This window comes from Antechinus flavipes, chromosome 5 (genome assembly GCF_016432865.1).
Source record: "Antechinus flavipes isolate AdamAnt ecotype Samford, QLD, Australia chromosome 5, AdamAnt_v2, whole genome shotgun sequence".
In the NCBI taxonomy this organism is placed as follows: Eukaryota; Metazoa; Chordata; class Mammalia; order Dasyuromorphia; family Dasyuridae; genus Antechinus; species Antechinus flavipes.
In genome coordinates this window covers 229,472,202-229,488,562 of record NC_067402.1, presented here as the reverse complement: position 1 = coordinate 229,488,562, position 16,361 = coordinate 229,472,202, and the positions used below count along the sequence as shown (strand labels likewise).

Below are 16,361 nucleotides of genomic sequence, written 5' to 3'. Positions count from 1 at the left end.
TTGTCCTCACCTGCTCCTCATAGATCTTCTCACGACGATTGGCCACCTCATTGCGGATGATGGTGCCAATGTACTCGATGACCATTGTGTGCTTCTCCAGGTCCTTGGCAGCATACAGCCCCAGGCCCTGAATTCGAGATCGAGCCAGGTAGACGTTGTTCTTCCACTCAGTGCGCAGCCGCCGATACTGGGATGACTTGGAGTGCACAAACTGTTTGCTGTACGGGGTGTTGGTCTCACCTGTGAAGGTGCTCTGGTAAGCCTTGGACATGCTGGTGCTGTTGAGGGTGTGAGGCCTGGGGGCAGCAGGAGAAACAGCAAGTCAGACCTCCCCTGGAATAAGTGGCCACACCAATCATCTGCACCCAGGCATGGTGGGGGGTGTGGCAAATGAGGTATGGGCACATGGGAACTACAGCCCTGGATAAATGGAGACAGAGGCCTAATTTACTCTAGGAGTCTCCACTGTGATGGGGGCAGCAATTAAGAGCCATTTGTCCCTCCATGCCACTGGGTACAGTGATGGGTCCACGTATCAAATAAGCTAAACTTCTCCCATTCCCTGGTATGTGGACACATTGACACTCTCTCATGGCTAGCCTGACATACATGCTCTTCCCTCAACTATCACTGGACCAGACCCTGTCTTCATTCATTCATTCATATTCTGAGTGGAGAGAGAGAATTAAAGCTGTTGATACTTTCGCCTGCCTTTTCCCCAGCCCACAAACATAAAGACAACAAACTCTCCCTAATATGAGGATACTATGTCCTCGTGTCTCTGCACAGACTAATGCAGGGAAGTGATGGAGTGATCTGTTTGGCTCCAGTTCCCTCCCCCTTTCCTCATTCCCTGCTTCTAACTCTCCACTCCATCTTTTCCTTTTGCAACCACCTAAGCTGTGTTCATGCCTGCTATCTCAGCACCATCACAGATCAAGTCCAAGCCTCTTTGCTTGGGGATTTGGTCACATATAGTGACAGAAATCCTTTAAAATCATTTCTGATATCCTATATCCCAGCTGGAGAGCTAAGAGTCCACAATCGGCATAATAGGAAAAGCAGTGAATGAGCCAAGAGACCAGGGTTCTAGCTATGGCTTGTATTTTTGATTTGCTGTGTGCCCCTGGGCAAGTCAATTAACTCGTCTGGGCCTCAGTTTTTCTCATCTGAAAAAAGGGGGCAACATCACCTGCCCCACCTACCTCATAAGGGTATTGTGAGGATCAAATGAGATAATGGATGTGAAAGCGCTTTGGGGAAAAAAGTATAAGATGCTATACAAATGTGAAGTTTTAATAATCTTTCAATTATTATTCCTGGGGACACCTCTGCCTAGGGGAGGTGAATACCAGCACTCCAGGGTGCTTCTGAAGGCTCCCTTTTAAGCTCACAGCCCAGTAGAGAAGGGAAAAGCAAAGAACTGCTGGCTCCCTCATCCATCAGTCACACCATTAAATACTTGCCTACTGCATATCTCTCCAGCACACTTTCCCACCCTCCCCTTTCTTCCCCCACACTCTTAGCTGATTAGGTAGGAAGGACAAGGCAGCTTTCAGGGGTCCCCTGGCTCCAGCCTCCTCTATTTAACATGTCTGAATGATTTCCCAACCTTTCCAAAGGAAAAGAAGTCTCAATTTTCAATCCATTTCCTCCCCTCTGTTACCCCCAAGGTCTCCAATCCTCCCTCCCTCCCAAAGCTGGTTCTATCCCAACCTCAAACCACAAACAGGCTCACCGTTTGTAGTGAGTGAGAATTTTGGGCTCAGAGCGGGCACAGCCAGTAGGGTTGATCATAAGTGGCAATTCCATCAGTGGGTGCCGTCCATATCGAAACAAGTAGTTGTGACAGCTTTCCACCCCAGGCAGCTGTGGACAGAGTGAGCAATCTACCATAGCTCAGGCCCTCGGGAGCAGCAGCACTCCACCAATGAGCCCAGCCTGCCCTCCTCCCTCCTTACCGATTCTGCAATCCGTAGGACAGCATGTACTGTCAACCCAAAGAGCTCCTCTCCCTTAAGATACTCCGGGAATAACCGAAGCATGTCGGCTTCCTTGCGCATGGCAGCCACTGGCTCAATGATACGGTTCCACACAGCTGAGAAGGAAATTGAATGACCAAAGAGCCTGTTTCTCTCCCCTCCCTCCCTACCCCCCCCCCCAAAAAAAAAAAAAAATCTGGACTGTCCCAAGATATAAGATCTATTTTTAAATTTGTGACTCCTATGACCTATGCCCTGACTTCTTCCCTAACAGGAATGTTCCTTTGTGAGCCAATTCCTCTGTTCTATAGACAATGAGGAATATAAAAAAATTATCCCTACTGCTACCCACAAATATAGTCAACATTGGTCAGGGCTTCATTTAATACTAGTTCTAAGTAAGGGTGTTAGGATCAGGCTGAGACAAGCTATCTATCTATACTCAATCTATGGAGACATGGAATAGTTCTCTTCACCTCAAATGAGGAAGGGAAAAGCAGCAGGGAAGATTAAGGTTGAACCACAAAAAACTTGCCCCATCTGAATGCTTGACAATGGAAAAGGAAGACAAAAAAATCACAGACCTCTGTGGTTTAGAGCTAGAAGGTAATTCTTCCAACCAAAGAGAGGATAGGCAAGATGAGGCACCCACCCAGTACATGATCCTTTAGTCCCCAAGAGCCTCACCCTGAGGGGATGCGTCAGTGAAGACCAGGTCCTCCAAGCCCTGTTCCATGACCTTGATGATGAACTCAGGCCGCCCATTGTTCTCAATGATGGAGCAGCGATAACAGCATCGGCGGTTGTTGGTGCGTAAGCTCCAGTAGATGCGAGTGGCCTCATAGCCAACAGGGTAGAGGGCTGTAGCACTATGGAAGTCGGCCATCTGGTGGGGCAGAAGCTGCCCGATGGCATGGAACACCAGACCCCCTACCCGGAACATGTGGAGCCGCTCACCGCGTTGGATGATGCTGGCAATCTGCTTTACCTCATCCCGCTCAATGTAGACACGGCGAAAGACAGCAAAAGAGCTCAGCTCCTGCTCACAGGGCCCCTTCAGCTTGTGCAGGGGGCATAGCATTGTCTTATCCTTGAAGAACATGCACTTGGCCCGGATGGCACAGGCAAAATGGTAGACACTGGGACAGCGCAGTCTGTTACAGCTGTTGGTGGCTCCTGTACGCTGGCACAGCGAACACTTGGTCAGAAGCCCCCGGTGCAGGGCCCCCTCGACATTCATCAGTGCTCCCCCCTGAGTTTCATAGACCTCTGTGGACCACAGGGCACAGTTGAGATGAACCCACAGGTCTAGATCCAGGTTGAGGAGCCGGGCAGGCCCATCGGTAGCACCGTCACCCTCTTCATGGCAGAAGCAGCAGCGCCGAAGGTCACGGGGCACTTTATCAGGTCGGAGGGCTGTGCCCAATTGTTCCATGAATTCAGCTACCTCCCGTTCACCCTCTCGTCGCCCACTGCCCTTCTGGATCGTCAGCAGTAGGCGTAACCGTTTCCAGCGAAGCCCTTTCCATTTCTTTAGCCGGGGAGGTCGAGAATCCTCACCTTCTTCAGGGGGCCGTGCTCTCGGCTTGGGGCGAGCCGCCTCAGGCATCGGGGGTGAGGGAACCAGGGGTGGAGGTGATGGGGCTGAGGGTTCAGCTGGGGGGCTGGTGGGGGAAGGAGCTGAGGGTGAAGGGGGAGGGGAAGGCTCTTCAGGGGGTGGGGCAGAGAGCTGACGGACATCCAGGTTGGAGACGTTGTGGATGTAGCAGTGCTGGGTGGGCAGCTCTGGGACAGGACTTTCCTACAGAGATAATCCCATACCATCAGAACCAGCCCATGCTCAGAACATCAGACTGGTGTGTATCATTGTTCCTTCCCAAACCCCTGAATCCACCCCGCTGAGGTCCTCTGCCCTGTCAGCACTGCCTCGCCCATTCCGTGGCCCCACCTGCTTGAGAAGGCTCAAGATGTCCAGCTGGCTCTTGAGGGTGTAGCCTGGCAGCACTGCATCAAACTGTTTCAGCCAGTCACTGCCACCCTCTGTGGGCTTTCCCCCAAGGCTTTTTTCTTTACCACCTGTAAGAAGAAGTGAAGTAGAACCCACTGCCCCTGCAAGAGGCAGCCCTTCTCCCTGGCCTCCCCACCCAGATCTCTGCCATACTCACCAGGCCCTTCCACTTCCCCCTTCTTGGGCTCAGCACCCGCTGAGCGGGCAGGGCTCTCTGGGAACAGCACCTCGTAGGAACTGGGGATCTTCATGCTCAACAGCTCTGCCACAGCCACCATGACCCCATTCAGATTCTGATGTTGAGGAGTGGGGGTGAAAAGGGAAGAGGGAGAAATATGTCACCTGAGCTCCTTAGGTGGGGTCCCACCACCGAGGCCAAGGCTTCTCCCCTGTCCCCTGCCTCCAGGTCCCCACCCCTGCCTTGGCACACCTTGGCCGCTGCAGCAGAGACAGTCAGCATGACGGACACCTCACTCCCTTTGCCCTTTTCCCAGGTGGTGGCAGAAAGCTTTCCTGTTGGTTCTACTTCCAGAGTCCCATAGGGCTTGGCATCTGGGAAGACTAAACACAGCAGGGGTGAGACCCTGAAGGCTCAGTTGGTCTCTGAGCCTCGCCCTCAACGATATCCCTTATCCCTAATGATAAGAACAGAGCAGCAGCTAATATTCACTTGGGACTTTAAAAAACATTTTGTTTCATTTAATCCCAAAATAACTAAGTACTATCATCCCAATTTTGCAGATAAGAACGGGAGGTTTAAAAAAGGAGGTTGAGTAGATAAGGGAGCTCTTTTCCTGCTTTACCACGAGGTCCACTTTGTCTAGCTCATAACACAGACAGGCATGTACCTGGGATGCTGGCCCGGGGGATGATGGGAATGACTGGGGAGAGGGCCCTATCCTCTTGTTCCTGCTGGCCTGATACCAGTTGGGGAAATCTAGGTGCCTCCTCCCCTAGAATACTCTCAGGTGAAGAAGCTGGAACGATGCTGTCAGGGGAGTCACTCTCCTCATCACTCTCCATCCTAGAGATCAGGAATACAAGACATGTTTGTACCATTTTGTGCTCCCTCTTCCCCAGCCTCTTTAAGCCTGGGGATAGCACAGCCCCACTGAATTCCCAATAGCAAGGTGGCCAAATATCCCACCCTGCTCCTTATTTCATTTCCAACCTGACATCCTCAGTCTGGTTGTGAGGAGGTGTGGGAAGTGCTGCCAGCAGGTCCAAACTCTTCACTTCAGGGGCTTCTGGGAGGAGAGAGGGAGAGAGGGAGGGAGAGAGAAAGAGAGAGAGAGAGAAGGGACATGACAACAATGCTGCCTGGAAGAGGGCCCCCCCCACCCCCACCCCAGCATCTCAGGCCTCTGCTTTCTTGGAATCATGATTCTGCTGCTCTAAGTTTCTCCATGCCACGGGATCTGCCTGGGGCCTGAAGCGATGAAGCTTAACTCTGTCCCCACCTCCACATACTTCAAAAACCTAAATTTTCAGAACCTCTTTCTCCAATTCAGGCCCCCTTTCCCACAAACAAGAGATGGTAAAGGAAACAGAAAAAAACCTCATGCTTTTATTATAAGTAATGACTCTCTGTATAGAAGATGGAGAAGAGATGATTTTTTTTTTAACTTAAAGACAAAGTCTCCTATACTCTTAGGTGCTAGCGGCTTTTACACCCTCCAGACCACCAAGCTGGTCCTTTTCAAAAGTAAAGACTACTGCCATAGAAGAGAGCAGGAAGGAGGTTGGTGAGGGGCTCCTCCCCTTTTCCTCATCTCCCCATCCCCTGCTTACCCCTTGCTCCCCCATCAGATTCTCGGGCAGGGGCTGCATCTTTTTGTTGCTCCCCTAGGTCTTCAGAAGGAGTGACCCCATTCACCAATTTCTGCTGTACTGATGGGGGTGGGGTAGGTGGCAGTGAGGAAGGTGGCGTAGGTGGGTTACTCAGGTTATTCTAGGAAGGCAAAAAAAAAAAAAAAAAAAAAAAAAAAAAGAACAGCAAGTATGATGGTGAACAAGTTGTCTTGATGACCCTACCCTGTGCTGGGCTAAGAATTTCTTTGAATCCTCCCATCTCAGCATGGTGCCACCTCTTCCAGACCTTTGTAAGAAGCTGGGAATAGTAGTCAGGGCCAGTGGGTAGTGCCCCACTCCCAAATGCCCCCCTCAGCTGGTTCCGTCCATTGATGAGGCAGCCACTGCCAAAGGGGGCAAAAAGGCTGAAGTTGTTGGTGATGTTGGGTTCTGAAAGTGGCAGCAAGGACAGTTCCTGAGTGGAAGGACAGAAAAAAAGCCATGAGTACACTACAGAATCCAAGACTTTCCAACTGCAGAGGAGATCCCAAGGGGCTTCCCCCCAGCTCTTCCCATCTGCCCTTTGGGCCACAGAGCTGAGATTCCCCGGGGGGGGGGGGGGAAGGTCACCTGCTTTAGTTGTTTCAACAGGGCCTCATTGGCTTTCACCCCATCTTCCTTCCGGAGCTTCTTTCGGGAGCTTGCTATCCTGTCACCTGCCTTCTGTACCCTCTTAGGTTTGGGGGTCAGTGGTTTCTTGGCTGCAGCATCCTGTGACAGACATGTCTACTGTAAGGGATGCCCACCCACCTCCTCTCCAACCTTTTGGGACATCTCATTTTCAGTTTTTCTTTTAGTAAAGGGTTTACAGTATACATGCATACAGTAAATGGGTTTAAAGGAATGTAATGGAGGCAGAGTAGGCAGAGGTTAGACACATCACTTAGAAGACACATGATTTCCAGACCAAGCAAAGGCCATTCTATAGTCAAGATACTCACCTCCTTGCTAACTGGAGTGCCCTGAAGCTTTTGCTCCAAACCAGCCAGCTTGCTGTCAATGTGCCCATTGATCTCTGCTCGGAGCCCCTCGGGTCCATGCCCTGTGCCAAGCTGTACATTCTTTGCCCGAAGCAGCTTCTGCAAGAGCAGGTGCCCAGCCTCTGAGCGGCTGCTTGCCAGTAAGAGGTGGTTGCTGGTGCCTGGTGTGCCCATAGATTCCCCATTAGTCTCCCGTTTTATCAACTGGGCCCCCATGGCACAAGGCTCCTCTCGAGGCTCCTGCTTAATCATGAGGCAGGGTGGCTCTGGCATTTCCTGCCCATTCACCTGCTGCACCTCTCCATGTCCCATGTTGTTCTGCTCAGTCTTATGGGCCTCAGCCAGGTTGTCCGGGGTTTCCCAAGGTCCCGGTCCCTTGGCAAAGAAAGTATCTGGAAGCTGAGAGGCAGCGGATGAGGGGGGTGGAATGTCCCCTGAAGATAACTCCAAGGAGGATTCTTGGGGCTTTGGGTTCTCGATCTGGGTAGGAGTGAGCTGAACCTCAGCAGAAAGCTGAGGGCTAGGGGGCAGCAATTGGGGGGAAGGTCTCTTTGGCTCTTGAGGGCTGGATGGCAAAGGAGGGGGCTGTGCAAAGCCAAGGGTTGATCCTGAAGATATGGCTCCTTGTGAGGTGGAGAGTCGGGAAGGGCCCTGAGGTCGGGGCACTGCCCCTAGCTCCTGGAGAGACCCTGATTGAGCTCCTAGGAAGCCCCCAGGTTGGGGCTGCCGACCTAGGAGGCCTTGCAAGGAAGAAGACTGGGTCCCAGGTTCCAGATAGGGCACTGTTTGTCTTAGCACCTGGCCTTGCTGCAGTTGCCTCTGCATGAGAAGGGCCTGCAGCTGCTGTTGCTGTTGAGGGCTCAGGTGCCGAAGCTGTGGGTTCTTAGCCAGGACACCCTGAAGCTGGGCCCGAAGCTGCCCCACTGTGGGCATTCCTGAATGCCCAGATAGGCCCTGCCCAGGGTGGGGTAGAGGGCTTGGCTTGGGAGGCTGTGGCCTTGGGCTCCCTTTCAAGGGTCGATCCAGCCCAGACGCCCGCTCCCCTACAGAACTAAGGGGCTGACTCAGCAGGTGGGACATGGAAGTAACTTCTGGGGGTTGCCCACCAGTCATTTGCCCATGACTTGTAATGCCTGCTGGATGGAGTAAGCTGACTTGCTGTTGCTGCTGCTGTTGCTGCCCTGGGAGTCTCAGAGGTGCCTGTAACTGCAGGGAGTTCATCTGAGGGGGCTGGGGCTGGGGCTGAGGCTGGGGCTGGGGCTGGAGCTGAGGCTGGGGTTGGGGCTGGAGCTGGGGCTGGGGCTGGGGCTGGGGCTGGGGCTGGGGCTGGGGCTGGAGCTGAGGCTGGGGCTGAAGCTGAGTATGAGGCTGGGGTTGGGAGAGGAGGAGGTGAGAGTCCCCAGGGATAGAGGGCTTCACCTCCACTGGCTCTGGGGGCAGGGTTTCTGTTGGGGCACCCAATGCCAACGGTCCTCCTAGGTGCACTGAGGGGGCTTCAGTGCCCTCAGGTACTAGCACTGTCTCTGCCCCAGCTTGCTCCTTGCCTGGTAGGCCTGAGGGCAACCCCTTGCTCAGCAAAAGGGTTGGGCCTAAGGCTCCATGGCTGGGAAAGTGCTGGAGGGGTTTGGCAGGCAAGCCAGGACCCAGGGCCACCTGCTGCTGCTGCTGCTGCTGCTGCTGCTGCTGCTGCTGCTGGGTAAGAGAGCTGGATGGAGATGGCAGCAATTGTTGCTGTTGTTGCTGCTGGGGAGGCAATAAAGTTCGACTCTGGTTCAGGAGCCCCAGCTGCTGCTGCTGCTGCTGTGTTCCCATAGACTGGGTGCCTAACTTGGGTTGCCCACTAGGAGGCATCAATCCTTGTTGGAGATGGGAGAGACCAGCCAGGGTTTGTTGCTGCTGCTGCTGCTGCTGCTGCTGCTGCTGCTGTTGCTGCTGCTGCTGCTGTTGTTGCTGCTGCTGCTGCTGCTGCTGCTGTTGTTGTTGCTGGGCCATAACAAGTCGGTGGGCCATTAGGCCTTGTGCTTGCTGGGCCAGTTGAGGAGACCCCAGCATTCGGGGTTGGGCAAGGAGTACTTGTCTATGGGGACCTTGGGGACCCAGCCCCCCAGGGTGTACCTGCTGCTGCTGTTGTTGCAGTACTGCTACCTGGGCAGGGCCCAGCATGCCTTGGGGCCCTGGGGTTGGCTGGGGGGACAGCTGCTGGACCAAAAGGCCCTGATGACTGCCAGGAGGCAGGAGTCCCTGGGGTTTTGGTCCCAGGCCTTGCTGCTGCTGCTGCTGCTGCTGCTGCTGCTGCTGCTGCTGTAGAGCTACCTGTCCCAAAAGGTGCTGTTGCTGTTGCTGCTGTTGTAACTTCTGAGACAGCTGCATTCTCTGCTGTTGCAGCTGGAGTTGCCGCTCCTGTAAGAGCCTTGCATCAGCACCTAGGCCTCGGAGAGCAAGATTCCCAGGGAAGAAGCCAGCTGAGGGGCCTGCTAGAGTCCCTGCCCCAGCTTGGTGTTGCTGCTGCTGTTGCTGCTGCTGGCCCAGGGCTGGATTGAGGAAGGGGCTACTGGGCTGGCCGGTAAGTGTAACCCCTCCAGGGGGCAGGCGAAGGCTGCCTGCCTGGCCACCCAGGGGCCCCTGTGGAGGCTGCAACCCATGGCCTGGGAGCAGCTGGCCAGGGAGCTTAGCCAGTAGCCTAGGGCTCTGAGAGGGGCTCAAGGCCAGCACTGCAGAATGCTGCTGCTGCTGCTGTTGCTGTTGCTGCTGCTGCTGCTGCTGCTGCTGCTGCTTATTCCGATACTCTGCCATGAGGTTTGTGTGCTCCTTCTGCTGTTTCCGAACCTAAGTATCATCATGGGAAGGGTGGGGAGACAAGAGGAGTGAAGATGTCATGAGTGGGTGGAGGCCTCAACCTCAGACCGTACCTCCACCTTCATAACCTTTCTTTGCCGGGGTCACTACCTGGTCTAGCTGCTTCTGGATTTTGCTCTGCTGCTCAGTGACCAACTTGAGCTTCTCCGCATCAGCCTCTGGGAATTCTCGGCCAGCCTTTTTAGCGGTGCGCTGTTTGGCGCACAGGGCCTTTCGGGACTTCCGGTGTACTCCAATCTGCTCCTCTAGCACTTTGAGCTGCATCTGTAGCAGTTGCTGGGTGTGAAATAGCCATTCCTCATACTGCCGCTGGTCAGCTTCATCTGGGCCAGCAGGGAGAAGAGAAGTGGTCAAGGGGTTTGTTGGTCACAGGTCCCAATGGGGCACAGTGCTGCCCCCTCCCCCCCCCCCCCAGCCCCATCTACCCTATTTTCTTCAGATTATGTCATACTCACTGATCACACCATGGGCAAAAGTGGGTGGATTAGGCCGAGGCTGGGAAGGGTCACTGTTGCTCCGTTCCTATAAGTGGAAAAGATGCTATGTGTCACTGCTCTCTCTTCCCCTCCAAGTTCTTTTGAGCAAACCCTCTTTACCTAGCTTTTACATGAGGCTAATATAATAGGAGAAATAATATGGGTACCAAGACACATTCTCTCTGCACATTAATTCTGTTTATACATGCCCCTATCCACAACTGCATCTGCTCACTCACCTGCCCGCTCCCAGCTGCCACATGATTCTGTAGGTCAGTGTTGCCAGGAGTTCCTGAGAGCCGCTGGGCCAAGAGGGACACCTGTTGCCTAGAACCAGCCAGAGAAAAGATAGTAAAAGGTGGAAGAGAAGTAGAATGGGTGGCACAGAGGAAAGGTAGTCAGGAGAGGGAAGGACAAATGACATGGCCTCTTCCAGATTTCAACAGACTACTCACCTGTTCATGCCTGGTGCCACCCCAATGCTGCCTTGTGCCATCACTTTCTTGATACCCTTTAGGGCCACCATCTTAGCCTTGGCAATGGGATCAATGATATCTTCCGCAGCAAACTTGTCCAAGTCTTTGAAAAGAATACCAGAATGTTAGGATTAGTTACCCCTTCCCCATCTCATGCCTGCCACCCAGTGTCTGTCTAGTCTCTTGACTTCCTTGTCCCCAAATAGCTAAGAAATTATTGCCTAGAAACAATGATTTGTTCCAAATGCCATGATCTACTCTAGATACCTGGTAGATCCCACCCACACCCAGGCCCAGTGCTCTCTTCATTTTTCTCTGTATAGCAAAGAAATCAGAGGCCAAAAGCAACATGGCTAATATGTTTTTGCTTATGTCAACAAAAACCTCCAGAATTTGCCTGCTGTCTATAGAAAAAGAATTCAGATGATTTAAGTTGGTATTCAAATTTCTCCGCTAACTGGATTCAACTCTACTTTTTCTACTATCATTTCTCTGCTATTCCTCTGCCCAAACTTTCCAATCTGGTCAAACTGATCTACTAATTGCTCCCTGAAAACTTATCTTTCTTCTTTGACATCATTCCTGATACCTCAAGCCCAGCTCAAGTCCCAACACTTGTGAAGCCTTTCATAAGTGCTTCTGTCTTCCAGGTCTCCTCCCTCCCTCCCTCCCTTCTGAACACTGGTCCCATTGGCTGAGTCACACAAGTAGTATTTTACATTTGTTCCCTCGTACTTTGAGTCATCTCTTAAGGTAACTAACCTGGCTCTCCAACTATAGGGCTGAAAATTCTCAAAGGCAGAGACAAGCACTCAGAATGTCACTTTTCAGTTGATTTAAGATGACAACAATGAGAATTCTAGATCCCTGCTCCCCCACCCCCTTCCCACAAGAACAGGTACCTGTGTCAGGGAAGAAGCTGTTGGCCAGCTGCTGCTGCATTGCCAGCTGCTGAGGCTTCATGCACATCGATGGTGGTACTGCCCCCATAGGTTTCTGAGCCAGCACTGGCTGTGGATTCTGCTGAGGCACCAAGCTCGCCTGCCCTCCACTGAGCATATGCCCTTGGTTGGGCACCATGGCCATGGGAGGGACCAGGCGCTGTTGCAGGGCATGAGATGGTTGCTGAGTGCTCATCATTGCCTGGGTGGACACTAAGCTGGGCTGCCGGGCCCCAAGCCCTAGTGCAAGCTGTTGTGGGGTAACAGCCAGGCCAGGGGATGGACCTTCTTGGGGCAGAGGCATGGACTGGGCAGTGGCAGAGGTGGCCAGCAAGGGGTGCTGCTGCTGCTGCTGCTGCTGCTGCTGTGGTGGTGGCGGTGGTGGTGGCGGGGGCGGTGGCGGGGGCGGTGGGGGTGGTGGCGGTGGGGGCGGCGGCGGAGGTGGCTGCTGGAGCTGAGCAGAGAGCTGTTGTTTTTTTTGGAGTTCTTTCTTCTCATGTTCCAGAAGGTCCTCAATGAGCAAAGGCAGTTCACTGGCTACCAAGGAACTCTCCATCTTGTCTAGCTCATCTCCAGATGGTGGAGGCCCACCAGGCAGGGTCAGGGCCCCACTCTCTAGGTCAAATTTCTCCAGCAAGGATGCCCCTCCTGGGCCACCCAATGGGTTTGGGGTCAGTAGCTGGGCTGGGGGACCTGCTGTGCTTCCAAAGGGACTCTTCTCAGCTGTATGCACATTGTTAGGGAAGGGACCCATGCTCAGCCTGTTATCCCGTGGCCCCAAAAAGTTCTGTCCAGGCTTTAGCCCCAGTCCCAGGGTGCCAGGAGGCCCTGGGTCCACCTTGGGGGTGGCCACAGTAAACTGGCAAGGAGAGGCCTGATGTCCACCCTCCTCTAATTTAGGCTTGACTTCACTGGCCCCAGGCATGAGATGGGAATCAGGGCCATCAGCGGTAGGGGCTGGGCGCTCCTCAAGGCCAGATAAGCCAGGTTCTGTGCCCCGCAGAAGTGCCTCGCGTTCAGCCTTCTCATTAGCAGATTCTACTAGTCGCAAGTGTTCATTAAATATGTCCTTCTTGTCACCAGTGTCCAACTCAGGGTCTGTGTAGGCCAAGAGATCAAATTCATCCCCATTTAGCAAGTCATCCAGATGGGGGTCATTGGTCTCCAAGTTTCCCAGGGTGCCAAGCTCATCATCACCCTTGGCCACATCCACCCCGATCCCCAGGTGGGCCAGCTCCTCATCATCTTCAAGTGCTTTATGGGCATCAAAGTCATCGTCCAGCTCAGGGTCCTCACAGGGCAGTTTTGCAGATTCTAGGACCAGGGGTGGACGTGCTGTCTCTGTGCTAGAAGGAGATCGACCAACCAGCTCCAAGCCAGTAGGAAGGTTGGGACCCTTGGCATGGGGAAGGGAGTGGAGACTGTTACTCAGCTCAGGTGGTGGAGGAACTGAGGGCTTCTGTGGGGGCAGGGCGGGTACCGCCAGGGGCCGAAGGCTCTCTGGAGCCAGACGGTGGGAGTCCTCAGCCACTGGGAAGAATCGGGGTCTCTGAGGAGGGCCCTGAAGATGGTAAGGGGCACTGCCAGGCCCTGGACCCTTCTGCACGTTGTGACGAAGCTCAATGAATTGAGCAGGACCTGCTGGACCAGGAAGTGGCTCCCCTGGTCCGGGTAGCCGGTTGGAAAGCCCACTCAAAGGAGGGCCTAAGATTGTCCGGCCAAGTTCAGGTCCAGGTGGTTGAGGGAACCTTGTAGGCATGGAAAGCCGCATGGAAGCCACAGTGGCCTGCTGCTGTTGCTGCTGCCACAGTTGCTGCTGCTGTTGAGGCAGAGGTCCAGGGAAAGGCCCACGTGGAAAGAAGGCTTGGGTGCCCCCAACCAGTTGCCTGCAATTGTACACAACAGAATCATAGAGAAAGGGTAAGGCAGGAAAAAGCCAGGAGAGAACCTGAACAGAGGATGAGAGGAGGAAGCAGGGGAACAAAGCAAGCTAGCCTGGGTATCCACAATAACCAGAAACTCTGAATACACAGAGGTTTACAAAACGTTCTACACATCTTGAACCTATTTTCATAGCTTTGTAAGACAGGCTATATAGGTATTTTTATCCCTCCTTTAAATTAGGAGCTGAGATTCAGATTAAAAAACTTGTCAGGCATAAGACAAGTAATATGTATCTTCTTAACATAGTATCTGAACCCAGGACTCTCCTGATTTTAACTCTGGTGCTCTTTCTAGTAGGTGGGGATCAGAAGTTAAAACTCAAAACTCCCAGCTTGTATTCACTGTATTCCTTGCCCCCGATAACTCACCGGCCATTCATGTCAATAGAAGAAGGGGTAGGAGGTGGTGGGGGCCGAGAGAGTCTGTCCTCTGCAGGGAAGGGGCTAGGTCCCAGCACTGAGCCACTCAGTTTGTTAGGGGGCAATCCTGTAAGGCCACTTTTGTCCTGGAAGGAAAAAAGGTGTGTAAGCAGAATGAGAAGGCTAATGCTCCACTCCCGCCATGTCACCCCCACCTCTCCAGTCTGAAGCTTGGTCTCCTGTCCCCCACCTACCTGTGTCCCAGGGTAGGAGGTGGGGCCTCGATTCAGTTGCTCAAAAGCAGGGTTGCTGGACTCAGCGCCCCAGGTTCCTGGCCCTACAGCACTCGTGGCTGCTGCTGTTTCCTTCTCTTGCCGAAGGGTATTACGTTGAATCTGCTGTCGGATCAATAGCTCTCTCAAACGCTGACGCTAAGTAGGGATAAAGAGAAGACAGGGAAAGAAAAGTCAGGTACTTTTTTTCAAAACGAGGGCTGGCAAGATGCAAAAAGTTGGCCCTTCCGACACAAAGGCAGACCCATCCCTGCAGACTCTCACCTGCCGCTGCTTCTCCAACTCTGTCTGGCTCAGATTGGCCATGCTGGGGTCCTGGGGACCTTGTAGCTCAGGACCCACCAGGGAGGTGGCTATCCCAGACACTGGATCTTCTCGCTTATCAATTGGGGAAGTGATGCTCCCCCGCTGTGAAGCACCATGGGGCAGGTAAGCGAGAGGACCATCTGGTGCTGGTTGTGGTAAAACCGATGGTGGGCGCATCGGAGACAGACCATAGCCCTCACCTGGTGGCCCAGTGCCTGGCCCCAGGGGGCTGCCTCCTGGGTGGAAACTGCCTGTGGCTGTTGTGTAGTTTGTGCTTTGGGGCTTGCCCACAGTGGGTCCTGGCCCATAATGGCTGTTGATCCCATGGGGTGGAGGGTGACTGGGCTGAGAGGCAGGGGGCTTCAAGGGTGGCTCACCCACTGCCTGGGGGAAAGTGAAGCGCATGGCAGAAGGATTGCCCACAAACACATTTGCCCCAGGAGAGCGAACGAAAGATGGAGGCTGCCCACCAGAACTCTTAGTGTGATGCTCATTAGGTTGCCCAGAGGGCAGAGCTACCGGAAAGCCCCCTACTCCTAGTGGAGTATGGGCCAGGGGCCCAGCCTTGAAGGCAACTTCAGGGGGCTGGGACCGAGGAGGCTTATGTAGTGGGGCAAAAGGGTCCCGGGACTGGGGCCGTGAGGGTGGGCGAGAGTAGGGGTCAGGTGACTGGAAGCAAGGGGTGACTGGCGACTGGCAGAAGGCTTCGGTGGACAACGGACGGGGTGTTAGGGGCGACTGAGAGCTAGACTGAGACTGGGGGCTCGCAGGTACTCGAGTGAAGGGATCAGAAGGCAAGGAGCGAGGCGGCAGGGGACAGCAACTCTCAGGAGGTGGAGGCTGAGGCCGGGGTGTCAGTGGGGGCTGCGAATAGGTCTCAGGATAAGAACCAGGAGGAGTCGGACGATATAGGTCTGCATGGCTAGGGGGTGAGGGGGCCACAGCATGGCCAGAGAGAGGATCCTGGGGTCTCAAACCTATGCCTGGGCTCTGAGGCTCTACCTGAGATGCCCGAGGGGTCAGGGGGGCTTTGAAGACATCTGGTGCCTTTAGCTCCAGGCTGCCTAAGTGGGGCCCAGAGGAAGGTGAGTCTCCAAAACCAAGGCTGGGGGGGCCATAACCAGGAGAGGCTGCTCCTAGCTCCTCCTTCTTTACTTCTAGAGTCTTCCGAGGCTCTCCAAAGGGTGGAGGGGACATCAGTTGCTCAGATGCCTTGGCTCCACCCACCCCTGGACTCTCTTGAATTGCCAAGTTGTCTAGTGAAGGGCAGCGGGGTTTGAGAAAAGGATCAGGTGTGGAAGGCTGGTGCCTTGGGGTGCCAGGTGGGGTGGATTGGAACTCTCCAGGCTGGCCAGCCCCAGGCCGAGGAGGAGCACCCAGCATCTGAGGCTTTGCAGGGGGCACTGCTGACCCAGGATAGGGGGGGTAGGCTGGTGGTGCTGTGGGGAAGCGAGACTCCAGAGTATAGTTGGGGGCCAGTCCAAAAGGGTCCTGCAAAGGCACTTGGGCGGGCACCTGGGGTGGGAGCTTGAGGAAGAGATCACCAGGTGAGTCAGGGCCAGGCACTGTGCCCGCTGGTGGCTTCAGGAACCCATCCGAGGAGGTAGACAAGCCAGCTGGGGTAGGGGGACTGCCAATGAAGACAGTCGGAGCAGAAGCTGGAGGGGGACTGCCCAGCATCCCTGGCTGAGGGGGAATGCGTAGATGCAGGGTGGGCCGATCGGTTTTGCGGGCTATGTCGCCCACCTTGGTCTGCTTACTGATCTGACTTTCCGCCTGCTGTAGTGGTATAAGGAGAGAGCATAGATGAAATTGGGGGATGGAGGTGATGGGATGGATCTGGGAGTCATAGACTGCAAGGCCTCGGGAGTATCCATTTGCTCTAGGGA

At 54.2% G+C, this 16,361-nt stretch overlaps 1 protein-coding gene across 6 annotated transcripts in view; it reads right to left on the bottom strand.

Annotated features, from left to right (window-relative positions):
* KMT2D (lysine methyltransferase 2D) overlaps positions 1-16,361 on the bottom strand; it is a 35,031-nt gene that overhangs the window by 879 nt on the left and 17,791 nt on the right. For 5 of the 6 annotated variants that reach the window (XM_051961534.1, XM_051961538.1, XM_051961537.1 and 2 more), the window contains exons 32-52: positions 14,431-16,251; positions 14,128-14,304; positions 13,883-14,019; positions 11,532-13,456; positions 10,609-10,732; positions 10,393-10,480; positions 10,133-10,199; positions 9,768-10,000; positions 6,783-9,647; positions 6,412-6,552; positions 6,089-6,256; positions 5,782-5,941; positions 5,162-5,237; positions 4,839-5,014; positions 4,421-4,551; positions 4,148-4,283; positions 3,931-4,058; positions 2,670-3,783; positions 1,962-2,098; positions 1,739-1,869; positions 11-296 (exon numbers count right to left, since the gene is read on the bottom strand). In XM_051961534.1, coding sequence (XP_051817494.1) covers positions 11-296; positions 1,739-1,869; positions 1,962-2,098; positions 2,670-3,783; positions 3,931-4,058; positions 4,148-4,283; positions 4,421-4,551; positions 4,839-5,014; positions 5,162-5,237; positions 5,782-5,941; positions 6,089-6,256; positions 6,412-6,552; positions 6,783-9,647; positions 9,768-10,000; positions 10,133-10,199; positions 10,393-10,480; positions 10,609-10,732; positions 11,532-13,456; positions 13,883-14,019; positions 14,128-14,304; positions 14,431-16,251 — 10,221 coding nt within the window. The remainder of the gene's footprint in view (positions 1-10; positions 297-1,738; positions 1,870-1,961; positions 2,099-2,669; positions 3,784-3,930; positions 4,059-4,147; positions 4,284-4,420; positions 4,552-4,838; positions 5,015-5,161; positions 5,238-5,781; positions 5,942-6,088; positions 6,257-6,411; positions 6,553-6,782; positions 9,648-9,767; positions 10,001-10,132; positions 10,200-10,392; positions 10,481-10,608; positions 10,733-11,531; positions 13,457-13,882; positions 14,020-14,127; positions 14,305-14,430; positions 16,252-16,361) is intronic. The other variant, XM_051961536.1, reaches the window with a different exon arrangement.